Genomic DNA, 15,209 nt, shown 5'->3' with positions numbered 1-15,209 from the left:
AATGATTTCAAAAACATCATGCAAATCACAATGTCAAAATGTATTAAAATCCACAGGCCTGTTCTTGAACAGTACACTGCATACATAGTGCCTTAAAACAGCACTTATTAAATAAAACAAATTAAAATAAAATAAATCCAGTGCAACACCAAACGATTTAAACTCAATTGTGAATACACACCTTTATAAAAACCGATGCGTTTTAATTCAAAACAAGCCCCTCCAAATATGTAGTCCTACTGTAGAACTGAAAAGGGAAAGAGAGATATAACACATTCATTGGTCATTTGGGAGAAAACTTGCCAGTGGACAAGATCCGATCTTGCCAATGTTTTAGCCTGCCAAATCAGAGGTGTAGTAGGAGCATGAAATGTGAGACGCATGAAAGCGGAGACAAGAGCAAAGGATGCAGTGAAGAAAGGGGTATGTGGTATGGGTGAAGCAACCAGCCCGTGTCCGACTCAAAGACCCTCTTGAGGAAGGCTGACTCAGCCTTACTGCGCTCGATCCATATGTGTATGTGTGTGCATGTGGCAGCAGTTATCAGCCCCTGCCTCCCCCTCACCATTTCACTCTATCCCCTCCTTCCTTCTCCCTCACTCTCATTTCGCCTCTACCTCTGCAGTACCTCTCTTGCTCATTCCTCCCTGCGCTGGCTGTGGAGACACACGCTTTCTGCTTTTCCGTCTGGCTGCTGGCTGTGCTCCAGCATCACTCTGTGCCTCTCGTGTGCTCTCCTCCCCCTCCAGCCTATGTCTCCCCCTGTGGGTATTACCAGCCAGCCTGCTTCCCTGGCTGCTGCTGCTGGAGCATTGGAGCTGTCTGACACAAAACTGCTACGCCGCTACCGCTCTGCCTCGCTTCTCCTCTCTGCCTTTCGCCTCACACTCTCCTTTGCTGGATAATCACCACTGAGTCTGAAAGAGACAGCGACAGAGGACGGGAAGGGAGGGAGAGAGAGAGAGAAGGAGACCCTGCACTCTTCATTCAACTGCTGCATTCTTCAGTTTGTCTTTTCCTCTGCTTTTTTGGCCTGCTGGAGTGTAGCACAGGGAACAACTGGTCAGGAGAGAACTCCCTAAAGGAATTTATCCTTCTCTTTTTGCGTTCATTCCTGGGACAGAGTGCAGAGGAGGAGAGAAGAGGGAGGGACTGAGAACAGGGCTTCAGCTGCAGTTCAGCTGTCCCACCTTGCTCCAGAGACACATAAGACAAACACACACACAAACATATTTGCAAAGATTGGACACAGTTCAGGCTGTCCAGACTGGAAAACGGGCACAGATTGACAAAGACATATATAGACAGACAGACAGACAGACAGACAGACAGACAGACACCTGGTGTCATGGCGTCAGTGGACAGCACTGGTTCGAGTGTCTCTGGTCGGCTGAGATCAGGGGATTTACTTTACACTGGTCTGGCAGTTGCACTGCTGCTCGGTGAGTTATACTTCTCTCTATACCTTCAGCTGCCCTGTCATTTCTCACTCTTCCTCTATGTCTCTACATTACACACTAGCATTGTACTTCTATCTTCTGAATGCATTCATGCCAGCTTGTGACTAGGTGAATCCCTCTAATTGTCTATAGATTTAAACTATTATGGCCTCTACACCTTCCTATTTTCCGTTTTTTTTCTAAGCCGCTCTGGGTGGGTGGTGCACAGCTCTCACAGTAAATCCGTACCTTTTCTTTATTACTCCATACCAACATCTTCTGTTCTATCGCCTCAGCTTTACCTCCCCTGTCTCATCATTCTCTATTCACACTTGAAGGCTAAAATGTATGGCAATGTCACAGGTGATGTTTACTTGTTGCTGTGCTGAGGGCATTAAGGTCAATAGCATACAACCCTTGGCCAATCTGAACTTGGACTTGTGATAGCTGAGCTGGATGAGTGACTGGCTTAATGACTTTTCATGCATGTACTGTACTTATTACAGTGTCTTTCTCAAGGGAAAATTTATAAAAGGGAAAGAAAAATATAGAAAAACATTAAAAAACATTTGTTATGGCCACAGTTCACGTCTATTTGTGTGCAGTATTACTAGTAGTGACGTAGTGGTGCAGTGGTGTTCTGTGCTTTTGCTCATACACTCCCTGATTTAGTTTTAGCACCCAATAGTGCACCCACATCCCAAAATTCCTTCCTAGCTCTGTTGTTTTGAAACTCAGCACAGTTCACAGCTGAGCCATGAGACACAACAAGACCAAGGACTTAATTTTAGTGACACTCTTAGGTGAGCAATATCAAATTATCATATTTCATAATTTGCTGATATTTAAGTCCACACCCAAACATCCCAGAAATATTTTCTAGTGGCAAAATGTATCTCAAATGTAGCAGTTTCTGCTCCTATAATTGTTTCCTTTCACATTAATTTCTTTTTTGGGGAATTTTCCAAGTAAATGATCCACAAATATGTCTGCTGTTACTGGTAACATTCACACAGTTTATGATGTCCATTACGAACAAATGTTTGCACTTTGGTCAAGATAAGTCCTACATAAGAGATGAGTGATCCTCTTCATAAGCATCTGTCACTAGATGACATGATGAAAAATGAGTTTACATTATAAACATTAGTGATAAGCATTTAAAAATGGGCAAAATTCAACACCATCTTGTCATTTAAGTGGCATTTTACATATAACATTTTTACATAACGCTTTATTAAGGATGGGTAAGACCATTTTGCTGAAATGTCAACTTGTCTTGAAATGTCAGTTAATAAAGTGTAATACATACAAGAATATGCAGCATTATTTTGTTTTCATTTACAAATCATTATACAAACTATGAGACAAATACTAAGTTGATTATGTTGGATTAGCTGAAGATCACAATTTTAGTCTATGCTGACATATTATAAGCAATTAGATGTACACAGTGTATGTATGTGTATAAATTAGAACCATTAAAGGTGACGTGCATGCCTGTAACTCTATACCCTAATGTAAAACACAACCTCTGCTCCTGTCAGACGTAGCATGTAATTCAATAGAGTTCCTCTATAATCCAATATCTGTACAGTATTATTAATTTGAATAACTATTATGGGTAGGTAATGTAACTGAGGCAAGTGTTAAATATTGCTATAAGTTCTCCACAAATGATAAAATACAGATAACTTTGATTTTGACTGGAAGGGAAATTCATTGAACAGCAATATTAAAAATCAGGTTTTGGGCAGTTTTAGTGAATACAACAGTGCAATGATGAATAGAAATAAGATACTGAAGCCAACAGTGCCAGGGAAGCTAAAGGGAATAAATTGCATATAGGCCACAAACGCTAGAAGAGAAGAGGCAAACCTGTTAAAACACCTCAGCCTCTACAGAAGCCATGCAGGGGGGTTTACCTGGGTGCTACCAGAATGCCCGGACACCGCCACACTGGTGGGCCGCCCCCAAACCACATACACTCAGCAAAACCACATAATAAGGCTGAGTTGAACGTGCGCACACAGTTACTACATAAACACCACCATACTGTATGCAGTGAAGGGAGAGGGGCACCCACAGTCCACCACACTAGAAAAAAAGGTCAGAATGCTGAGGTAAACCATGCAACACAAAAATAAACTCGCAATACCCTTAGCAATACTAGCAATTGGCAAAACATTTACAAGGCCCATCCACCTGTAGCTGGGTCTAATAGGGATCCACATAAAATCAAGGCACAAAATGGCGGCTGTTTATTGGGCAGGCAAAACAGCAGTGGCTATACAATCCTAAAATGACAAAAATGTAAACTAGTCAATACATTTGCTACAAACCATAGCTGCTAAACACCTTATTGTTCATATTGTTTACCTCAAACAACTCAGTATATAGCCAACCCAGATCTGGCTCCACCTCATGCAATGATGGGACGTTTAAAGCAACTGCAATATTAACCAATATATTATCAAAAATTAGTTTTGTACCACTATGTTATCTTTGGTTATATAAGTTACGAGTATAGTGTTGAGTTGGATGCCAGTCTCTATCTTCATTTGTGTTGCTTCACCCGTGGGGTATTTACTGTTGTAATTAGTAGGTCACCTTTTATTTTGTTCTGATTTGCTACGAGGCCTGATAAATCTGATGCAGTCCAGGCAAGATAAGACAATCTAATTTCAAAGGTTGAAAAAAAAGGAATCAGTAGACTTGCCATCAGACGGTTAGACAATGTAGCTAGCCTAGTGTTTCACACAGGATTTTGTGAGACAGTGGTGGGTGGAGCTCAGACCCCCCCCAATCTTTTACATTTTAAAGTTTCACAGTGCACTTTGAGAGCAATATTAAGAGGCTAGATCTACGAAGAATGTTGTCCTCTTGTAATCAATGGAGTGCTCTAGTAAACAATTTAATTATAAACACATCGGTTGTATAGATATGAAAGGTGATGACACGGCAAAAAAGTCAGAACTACAAGGCATGGTAAACAAGAAAATGGTCAAACTGAAATGACAAGCAGCCAGTAATGCCCTTCGACATAAGCAATGATAAAATTGTGTTGGGAGTGAAAAAATGCTTTGCTGAAGCAACGGCGCAAAACACAGCCTTATAGATCTTTTCATGTTATTAAATGTAATAGTAATTTTGGTTCTTTATGAGACTGTGTGTAGGGCACACACGTCTAGGCCATTAATGGGTATTAACAATTATGGTTTGGGGACCAAATTGAAAGTTTCTTGTGTGCTCATGGTGTTTTATTACAGGAACACACTCCTATTCAGAGTTAAATATCTAGCCTAAAACTTTTTAATTTAAAAACAATCCAGGTCCTAGTGGTAGCCACTGGTCCCTTTCCTATCATCAATCAATCACCGTCATTACCTCATTTGTTTTGGAAATTCTTGGACCAAACTCATTTTGTGTCAGCCACCTTGGGGTGTCAGTCAAATAATTCATAAGTTAAGGTATTGTCATTACAGTCTTTGCAGGTCTTCAGTTTAACCCTTAATTATGATGTCCACTATGTAGTGATGATCAAATGTATCCGTCATGTCTATCCCCATCTCATTTGTGGCAGCATTGTCCATCTCCATTCTCTAACATTACATTACTGGACATTATTGTCTATTTTTCATCTGTATTCAGCAATGTTCTATATTCCATATGGTATATGCACATTGCACATCTGTTGAAAGGTCATGGCTGGAATAGAAACGCACAACTGTTTCTCTTTTTTAACTCCTCTTGTAGATATCTATAATCTTTGCCAAAACATTACAGCAATCTCTCTCAAGGGCCTTTGGCAACAGAGAATGAAGCCAGGGGAAAAATACAACTGAAACAAAACCCCAATCAAAGTCAGATGTGGAATCATATAATCAATAAGCTTAAAGTCTAAGGATATTCAAATATACCTAAAGTACTGCCCTCTAAACTACTTAACAATATATTCATATTGTAATAATGTACACAATTGATGCAATAATCCGATATATGATACGTGAAACATGACAGTAACTTGCTCTCAGGTCTGTTCCATCTAAATACCAAGATTACACCCTTGGAACTATATTATTCATCCTCAAAGTATCACGCATTACTCACATAGAAATGTCATTGACATTACAAGCCCTCATTATAACAGACACGACCCAGAAGACTGACTACTTCACAGACCAAATTTAAACCTGTGTAATCCAAAAAGAACAAAAAAAAACACAGAGTAACAGAATAACTGTTACTTCAACCCTGGCAATAAACCACTTCCATCCCCTTCACTTTCAGACGCCTCATGGTGCCATATTTTAGCACAAGGGATTCAAATACCTGTTGTTGTAGAGAATAAACAACAAACAGCAGAAAGAGTTGTGGTAAAACATAAGCATCGAAGCAAACAGATGCAGAGCAGCACATGTTATAACACAGCAATTACCAGTAACATTGCATCAGAAATTGGCATGTATATGTGATAATTGTACTGTATGTTGTTACTTGTTTGCGTGGCTATCATATTACATAAGTGTTAAACTGTACATGCAGTGTAAATGTGCCCCAGCCTTGGCCACTGTTGATTTAGTTACATAGCTGCTGTTGTAATTCTCTGCCCTGCTGTCACTCATTCACCTTGGAGAGGACATCTCACACCTCTTCCCTATACATCCAGCGTGACCCCTTCCATCACTTGTACCACACTGCATTACCCCTGCTCCCCCATTCATCGCTCTCCTCTATTCTCCTCCTCTCTGTTCACACCCTCCCTTCTCTCTCACCCTTCCCATCACTTCTCTCTCCCTGTCTTTCTTAGAGGTAATAGTCACCTCTGTAAATTCTCTATGGGTTCACTCGGAAATACATTAACCCTTCAATCTGTGGCCTACTTAAAAAATGTAATTAAAAAAAAAACTCACCTTGACAGTCTGTCAAGGACACACACACACACACACACACACACACACACACACACACACACACACACACACACACACACACACACACACACACACACACACACACACACACACACTCAGTTGTTTTTTTCCTCCCATCAGTGATTCAGATATTGATGTTTCCCAACTGGGACAAAGAGATATGTAATATTTGGAGCTAAAAATATCATACATTCCATTACTCATGTACATGTACACACACACACACACACACACACACACACACACACACACATTTATACTGTATGAACAGACAAGAGTTCACATGCATATAGCACACATACACAACAGGACTAGCATAGTACATTGCTTCAGTATGTAAATCTGTGGGTCTTGTCAGGACAAACTGAAAAGATTTTAAAAGAAGAGCATGTGGCGGAGAGAAGGAGGGAGGGAGGTGTTAAATCTATTTCTAGGCACGAGGGGGGGGACACTCCTCTCAGATATGGAAAAGATCATCATGCTTCCATTTAGGAGGGAGATTCTCTCGTTTTTTCACTTGTTTTCCTCTGCACCATTATTTCCTGTGGAGAACTTGGTTTAAAACATTGCTATATGGCATTGTGCTATAAATATTGATAGATGGTACAATATTATTTATTAACCCACTTAACAGAGTTTAAAAGGCAATCCAAGGATTCAGACAAGCAGCCAGATACTGAAAACATTTCAAAACTTTATGTTGCCATTGATTCCACCACTGTCCCACACCAAAAAAAACACAAACGTATACAGACCAGCTCCCAACATCTCTCCTCTACAATATTTATTTAGTTATAGCGTCCCTGAGGAAAAGGTTCTGAGAGCATTTCTAAGACAGAAATATTGAGAAAGAAAAGAGTGACAGAGAAAGTGCCCAGTGCTGCAACAAAAAGAATGGTGAGAGCCAATTAAAAAAGAGCAAAACCAGAAACAGCAAAGAACATGGAGAAACCCAAATGGCCTGAGTTGCGACTGAAAATAGAGTTGACAAGTCAAGATGAGTCAAGATTTTTACAGAGGAGAGTTAAAAATATCGGATGTTAGAAGACAAGAGGAAAGAGGTGAGACTGAGAGGACAAAAGAGCAAATTCAAAAAACTATGTACAACCAAAGTACTAAGTACAACCAAACCATACACAATGAAATAGCTTCAGTGTTTAATTATATACTTAGTGCAACATTCAGAGATTTTAAACTTGCCACATGAACCTGACAGGTACAGTACCAGACATTTGATACTATGAATTATTTTTTTGAGTCTGTGTGCACCAATATATCCAGTTTGTTTTTTCTCTTGAATGACAACTTGACAGGCCAAACAGTTATTAAAAAGGTGAATTAAATGCATGCACATCACAGTTCATTGCTGAGACCTGGGGTATGTTCATCACTTGTGATCATTTTCCTGTTGATCACTAAATGTGTGCATATTTAAAACATATTATTGTCATAATCTGCTTCTACAACGTGCCAAATCTATATATTAGACAAAAAGAATAATCATAGGTTTACAGTTGCACTTGGTATTGGACAACTTAATCACAGAAACTTCAAATTGGCTATTGCAGAATGTCAGAGCAAATAAATAGGAAAACACTGCAATTTATCTCAACTTTAAAGTGAGCGCCCCAACTGATTACAGTATGTCCAGAGCATTTAACACCCAATGTGCTAAAGTAAACAATCCAAAATGACCAGAGGGGTTCCTGTGTTTTAATCTTTTGTTATTACTGATGTCTTCACAGAGCTGCAAAGCATCCCGTGCAAAATGTAAGTCCTTCACAAACACATAGGCGTACATGCACTCTAACACAGTTTGCACCATGTCCAAGTGCAACGCGATCCTGAGCAGGTCAGTGTGTAGAACAGCGTTTATAAATAGGCCCCAAGTGTGTGAGAGAGCAACGATCTGAGAATTACACCAGCTGTCACTGCAAAAGCAACATACCTGGCCCAGCAAGACCCAAATAGCAATACAAGATGAGCTGTCTCTTTTGGTATTGAGTTACTTCAACGTGATGTCTTTTCTGCTTTGTGCAAAAATGTCACATGAAACCAATAATATTTTGTAATAATTTGTTTTGATTTATGAGCATTTCTGTCTCCCTGTCTCCGTTGGCTTGTCTGTTTGCCAGTTACGCACCTAAGTACACAGTCTGGTCACCTTGTGCATACAGGAGCAGTGAATGCACCGAAATAAATTAATAAATGAACTCAATATTTACAACATTTATAAGTGTATTGTATTATATTTACAATCTAATATGTAGCAAATAGCACAGCAGTATATATTAAAGAGTACATGTTCAAAAGTATTCATGGTTGTGCAACACATTTTCAATTCTGATCACATTAACCATCAGAGGACAATTACTCATTCAGACCTTGGGGTTATCGTCTTCAAATTCCCCCCAAATCCAGTGACATTCTGTCCTCAGCAACATGTTTTCCACATTCCTCTCTACAACACTGGCATTGTGAAATCACTTGCTAATTGTGAAAAAGGCCTGGGGAGGCAGGGGGAGGTCAACTGTTGTTTGATTGTGAACAAGAGGCTTTACTTGAAAACAGGATAAAAACATTAGGTCACTATATTTAGCACCGTACTAGCATTGTGACTTGATAACTAGGAAGACTTGATACTCTCCCCAAGCCGAAAGTGAACGAAACGTAGCTGGTGCCTGCAGCATTAAAGTCAGAGCACGCAAACAACCTGTTTTGTTGCATTAAGTGGAGATTTTATAAGCAACGACTGCCAGCTGTCAATAAGCCCATTTTGTTTTGTTTTTGAAAGGCTGCAGCATTGATTATGGCCAGGTATACTTGACTCATAATTCTCTCAGTCAAATCGGATTTAGCTACTCAATATGAATATTTGAATATCCGTTCCTTTTAATAAAATATATAAAATACCAAGCAACGCTTAATTGAAGTGACAGAACGGTGTTAGGTGGGACGTTCAGTGTGACAAAGACATAATAAAGTAAACAAGCCAAGTTAGCCCTCCGAGCTAATGCGTGCTAACTACTGTAGCCGAGGGTAATAAAATAAAACAGAGACTCTGTAATCTGAACCAAGACGTCCTACACACTTTTATTAACTCCCATATTGATAACTAACCTGACACGCCAGATGGTTTGTTGCACAGAATCATCTGAGAAACCGCCACTGAAAACTGTTTGACAAAAGGCAGGCACTTTCAATAACTGGCAGGTGATTGGATGAACCAACTGTTTATTACGTCCGCCATTGTTGTTTTGAACAAACAGTCACAGTCGTCACACACACCTCAACCACGCTACCATTAGCTCCTCGGAGGACGCCGATTGGTCCTGTCCGCTGATTCGTGATCCCGCGATTCGCGTGTGATCTAGTAATATTGCAAGTATCCAGCTGCTGTGCAAGGAAAATTAACAACGGCTGGGCTTAGTGCTACAGCTTCACTTCTTGGCTTCTTGGTCTGTGTCAATTAGTAGTTTTGGTTGAATATTTGAATAGTGGACTATTCTGTGAAACCCTTATCAGCCATAAGTTGCAGTTGAGTTTTACTTAAGAAATCCAAAACACACTAACAAAAGGATAGTAAACACTGTTTAAAGAGCAAAGAAAATCTGTCATCTTATTAGCTTTACTTATAAGCTACTTAACTTTGTAATGCCATTACTCATCAGTTGCACTCATCTTTTATAGTAATCCTAGCTCAGCCCGGCTAACAAGCATACAGACATTACTTTATATCTTGTCATTCAGGTTTGAAAGCAAAGTAACCTGATCTGTAATTGACCCTACTTCTAACTAAAGTGTGTTATTTTTGGTATGTACTGTACATGTGCTGTACTGTGTTTTTAATAGTTTTAATTTTGTTTTATATCTGTGTTTTATTATGTTTATCAATACCAAGGTTGTCCATTTTTTCCTTAACCTTTTCTTTTCTCCCTTGATTCAGGTGTATGGAGTGTTGGTGGACTGGAGGTCTCAACAGGTAAAGTGTCTCAACTTGAAGCAATGAATGGCTCTACAGTCCTGCTGCCTTGCACCTACTCCTCCTGTATTGGCATCAAAAACCTCTACTTCAGCTGGCACTATAATGACAATGGGACCATGAACAAGGTACACCATACGCACACGCACACGCACGCGCGAACACACACACACACACACACACACTACTGTAGCAACATGGACATACTACACAAACAATACACTGAAATTGTATTGTATTGAAACATTTTACGTTCACACATGCTAATGCAGATCGGTGTGCATATGGAAATACCACTCTGACTACTCATCTCTGTGTATCTAAGTACATACATGTGTGTTTGTGTAGTATTGTGAAGCGGTGATTCCCATTGAGGGTGTGGAGCCCAAGGTCAGTGTGTACCATGAGCGTGTGGAGTTTGTCGGCTCCTCAAAAAGCAACAACATCTCCATCCTGCTGTGGAACATCACCTTTGAAGATGAGGGAGAGTACATCTGTTTCGCCAGGAACCCAAAAGAGAAGAACCGCAACCACAGTGCTATCTACACTCTTATAGTGGTGGACCAAAGTATGTGACAAATGCACGCATTCATGCATGCAGTTCCATACACCCGGCACACAGAAACAACTAACTTTAGAATATACCTGCTTATAAGTGCTTGCACGTTCAGACAGATTAATATATAATTGCTGCTAGTGTCTCATCTCTCACTCTTTCTCCCTCGCAATGTCTTTCTCTCTCTCTCCCTCTTTTTTAGTGAGGGAGGTTGACAATACTTTGACAGTTATCATTGTCTCAGTGCTGGGTGGAGTCATTGGCTTAGTTATCATTGTCATGGTGATAAAGGCCTTGGTCGTTCACTTCCTGCTGAAGGATGATGAGAAGAAGTGAGTACATCACTGATTATGCTAATAACACTGAATACTGAGGAAAGATTACGAAGAAATACAGAATATAGAATAGATAGTATCAGGCTTCTTATGAAATATATTACTGCCAGTCCTTGCAGTACTTGAATGTGGTAATCAATTGCTGTATTACCTTTTTCAGACAATTCCCAGATAATGACTAAAATAGACAGACATTTTGTTACAATAATTAAACAAAATATAGAAGTATAACACGACCACTTTCATTAACGTGACTAAAGATGAAATAATGTCTTGATGTGGCAATGCTTGTACTGACTAGGACTGTGTTTTGATTAAGGAAATGAAAACTAATGTTTTTCCTAATTTAAACTTTGTCATGTCACGTCATCTTAACTGCATAAGACTAGACTATTGTTGTCCATGTTAACGGGACATTTGCTGCCACTTCAAATGTGACAATTTGTAACTCACGCAGGTGCAAACACATGTCAGATAAAAATCATGTTGAGCTGCTTAATGACTGCTGCTGCAGTGACAAATGGCATCTCTATTTTGTCTTCGCACATAAAACAATTGTTATGTCAGTAGTGAGCTGCAAAACATCTATTTATTAACCATGATACATACATATATACAAAAGGTTACACGATTGGCAAAAGGCATCAAGTTCTCAAGTTTAAATGAGTTCTTCTGAGCTTTCAATTAACTGAAAATCTAAATTAAATATTTCCAACTTGTGTCTAACACAAGATTATTATTTGGGGCTGTGAGGGTTAGGCTAGGTAAAATCCCTACAGATGTATATATAGTCCTTATCACTCCTACAGTATACACCTCCTCCCTCTGTGGGTGTACATCTTAACCTTTGGTTTCTCTGTCCCCTGCAGCAAAGAGTGCCTGGTGAGCTCAGGGAATGACAACACAGAAAATGGACTTTCAGGAGCCAAAGCAGACAACAAAGGGACACCAAAGGCATGAGCAAAATGCAAAGTTTGTCCGTATGTTTGTATATATGTTAGACAAATGTACACGCTCAGAGAAAATGCTGTTATCAGTGGACTGTTTTATCTTACTAGCGGCTAACTAATCCAACATGTAAATGTCTATTTTAAATCATGCAGTGTGGAATGTGCATAGGACTGGATCACTTTCTCACCTACATGGCAGCCCATTTGTTACAGTGTGCAGCTTCCGTTATCGAAATCTGCTCTGAAAACTAACACTTCAGTAGAGCCTCAAGTAAACTGTCTCTGCCACCAAATATTTATGCTTGTGGTTTCCATACCCTCTTTACATCATCTTAGAAGAAAAACTTTGCACAAAGCATATCCTCAGTTGTTCTTTTCTAAATATAACATTTCAACTGAACACTCAAAAATACAATTAACCATTCTCAGTTGACAAGCTACCAGTATGTTTGATTCTTCCATCCACAACACAAAGTCAAACTTGGACCCAAACTAACCAACAAGTCCTCCAAACCATACGACATTATAGTCCTGTCCTAATATCTAAACGACAGAACGTAACAGTCGCAGTTTTAAACACTATTTAACATTGTCAAACGGTCGTTGTAGGTTTAGAAAAAATCATCTGTTACGTTACTTAACTTCCAGTTATACATGTGACATAGTTCAGTTTGTTCTGTAAAGTAAAAAAAAATAATAACTCGCCAATTCACTTTTATTTTCAAACGGGACATGAACCCCGTTCACCTGGGTGAAAGTGCTGTGTTTGTTTTTTTCAGAAATGTGAGCCAACATTTTACGGTCATAATCAAATTTGTTCTAATTAAAACCGGTAAATATACATCTTCTTAACACTGCTTGTAAAATCATGTAACAAATGTAGGACCGATTTAACATGTTTCACGTTTTACTGTCCTAGTAAACTAGCAACCACATGTCAGTTTGCTAGAGGTTTTTGAAGTAATTTTCTTCCTGACCTTTTATGGCGTTTTTCCATTACATGGTACCTAACAAGACCCGCCCTTCAATAGCTACTATTGGCCAGGCGTCCATGCTTACGCAAGGCAACGTAACCTGATTTGTACAGGTCCTATCCCCTGACCAATCGGCTATCCTAACCCTGCCATTTTTAAATGGTTTAGCCAGCGGCGTTTTTTTTTTAACAAAACTTGTCTTCTGGCTGTGGAAACAGCCACATGCCGAGAATCAAAAATAACACACCTTCGATGTTTTGTGCGTGTGTTGCGTTATGTCATGGCGCCGCTATGACAACCAACCACGCTCGACTCACGCATGAGGTGGTACTAAATCTGCAATGGAAAAAGGAGGATGGGGCACCGCGGCCGAGTCGAGTCGAGCCGAGCCGAGCTGGTACTAGCAGTGGGTAAGCGCCATTAGTACCGATCTTAACTTAACTACTGCCAATGCCAGCCTGAACTTCAACTTTCATTTTTTTTTGCATTTTTTTTTTATTTAAGTTGGCAGCTGTGTCCAGGTTTGACTTACTGTTGGGATGTTTGGTTCATTAATGCCGACATTAGAATGACTGGCTGGCTAAAGCTGACAACTGGGCTTTCTTAGGAGACTGAAGGATCCGGTTCTGCACACGTTTTATTGTTTTGCTTTAGATGAAACACAGGTGCCTGTTCTGCTTTGCTCCCTCTGCTGGTGGGAGGATTCAAAAAACACATAAAATTTATTAAAAAAAAACAACCAAACCTCATAAAAGACAATCCCTAGACTACCCAGCTCCCTATAGAAATGAATGCATTTAATCATGCTGCTTCTGACTAATAACCAATGCATTTTTAGCATGTGTGCATTTTATATAACTTCATATAAGTATATGTTGTCTAGCACCACAGTACCAAAACATTTCCATGTGTCTCTGTATGGTCCCATTTAACACTTCACATTGAACTCATTTGACTGAAGCCCCGTCAATGCTTGATAAGCACCCCCCAAAACTGCAACAACTGTTCTTACCCCTTTAACAGGGTCAGGGAGATTGAAAGGTGACTGTTGTTTTAGAGTCATGACCTGTAGGTATTTGTGGGAAAGAAGGGTGAAAGACATTTTACAGTTATTCAAAAGTAAGAACATTTTAATATCTCCAAATGTGAATCATACAATTGAACAACTCTGCAAGAAGTTTAAGAAGTTGACACCAGCAGGATATACCGTTAGTGGGGAGAGCAACATAATGCAATTCTCCAGATACCAATTCACTTCCACATTTCCGCGCTTGTATGCAGACTCTTACTGGCTACCTTCCAATACAAACGTGTTCTGATACCCTGTATTAATACATGTATTTGTGTGCATATTGTCCAAACAAGTCCATTGATGGTGCCTCAGGAATGCAGGCAACATAGCATTGGGACAGATCACTGAAAAAGAATGTAAAGACTGTCAGGGAATAGATGTTAATTATTGTCCAAAAATAGTATATTTTGAATCATTCTAAAATGTCATTATCAAATGAATGTGTGTATATACCAATAGCAGTGGTTCATTTTTCTTTGCCGTATTTTTTTTGCAACTCTACAACCAGCCAATACTTTCAGTGTTTTGCACAGTTCAAAATTCAGATTAGCCAACAACTGACTTTAGGGGCATTGAAGATTATAAGAAGTTTGTGTTGGGTTGTTTAAATAGTACCGTGTCTTAGCACTAAAAGGTTTATTGGTAAGTACAGGTAACAAGTAATCAAGAGTTTGGAGGGAGCTGGGAGTTGTTTGGCAAAATGAAATTATAAGTAAATTTAATCGAGAGAACATGCTCAAATTAGTCATCACATTTTGTTTAAGAAAAGACAAATAAGAAAAGTCAACAAAGTCTTCATTATATCACTTCTACTTTATCTCCTGATAAGCCCACGTGGATGACCTTAGTGCTAAAATGCTAACTAGAACCCTCTAGAACTCTCAGTACGAGAGGTCACTTCTGACCTGCCACACCCTCACACATAGCTCGAATAGCTATGACAGGGGAAAGCTACACACAAACATAC

The 15,209-nt window shown here is 39.5% G+C and overlaps 1 protein-coding gene across 1 annotated transcript; it reads left to right on the top strand.

The window, feature by feature from the left end:
• Window positions 1-641: 641 nt before the first annotated feature.
• LOC114552682 (sodium channel subunit beta-4) lies at window positions 642-13,241 on the top strand. The gene is made up of 5 exons (XM_028573666.1): window positions 642-1,442; window positions 10,320-10,483; window positions 10,704-10,923; window positions 11,114-11,243; window positions 12,116-13,241. Exons 1-5 carry the CDS (start codon window positions 1,349-1,351, stop codon window positions 12,204-12,206), a joined length of 699 nt encoding a protein of 232 aa, XP_028429467.1. The 5' UTR covers window positions 642-1,348; the 3' UTR covers window positions 12,207-13,241.
• Window positions 13,242-15,209: the final 1,968 nt, after the last annotated feature.

This window comes from Perca flavescens, chromosome 3 (genome assembly GCF_004354835.1).
Source record: "Perca flavescens isolate YP-PL-M2 chromosome 3, PFLA_1.0, whole genome shotgun sequence".
Taxonomy (NCBI): domain Eukaryota; kingdom Metazoa; phylum Chordata; class Actinopteri; order Perciformes; family Percidae; genus Perca; species Perca flavescens.
The sequence above is the reverse complement of the archived record's forward strand: the minus strand, read 5'-3'. Positions and strand labels throughout refer to the sequence as shown.

Coding starts and splice junctions, on each gene's coding strand:
- LOC114552682 (XM_028573666.1), top strand. CDS start 1,349: ATGGCGTCAGTGGACAGCACTGGTTCGAGTGTCTCTGGTCGGCTGAGA. Junction 1,443..10,319: donor GGCAGTTGCACTGCTGCTCG/GTGAGTTATACT, acceptor CCCTTGATTCAG/GTGTATGGAGTGTTGGTGGA. Junction 11,244..12,115: donor CTGAAGGATGATGAGAAGAA/GTGAGTACATCA, acceptor TGTCCCCTGCAG/CAAAGAGTGCCTGGTGAGCT.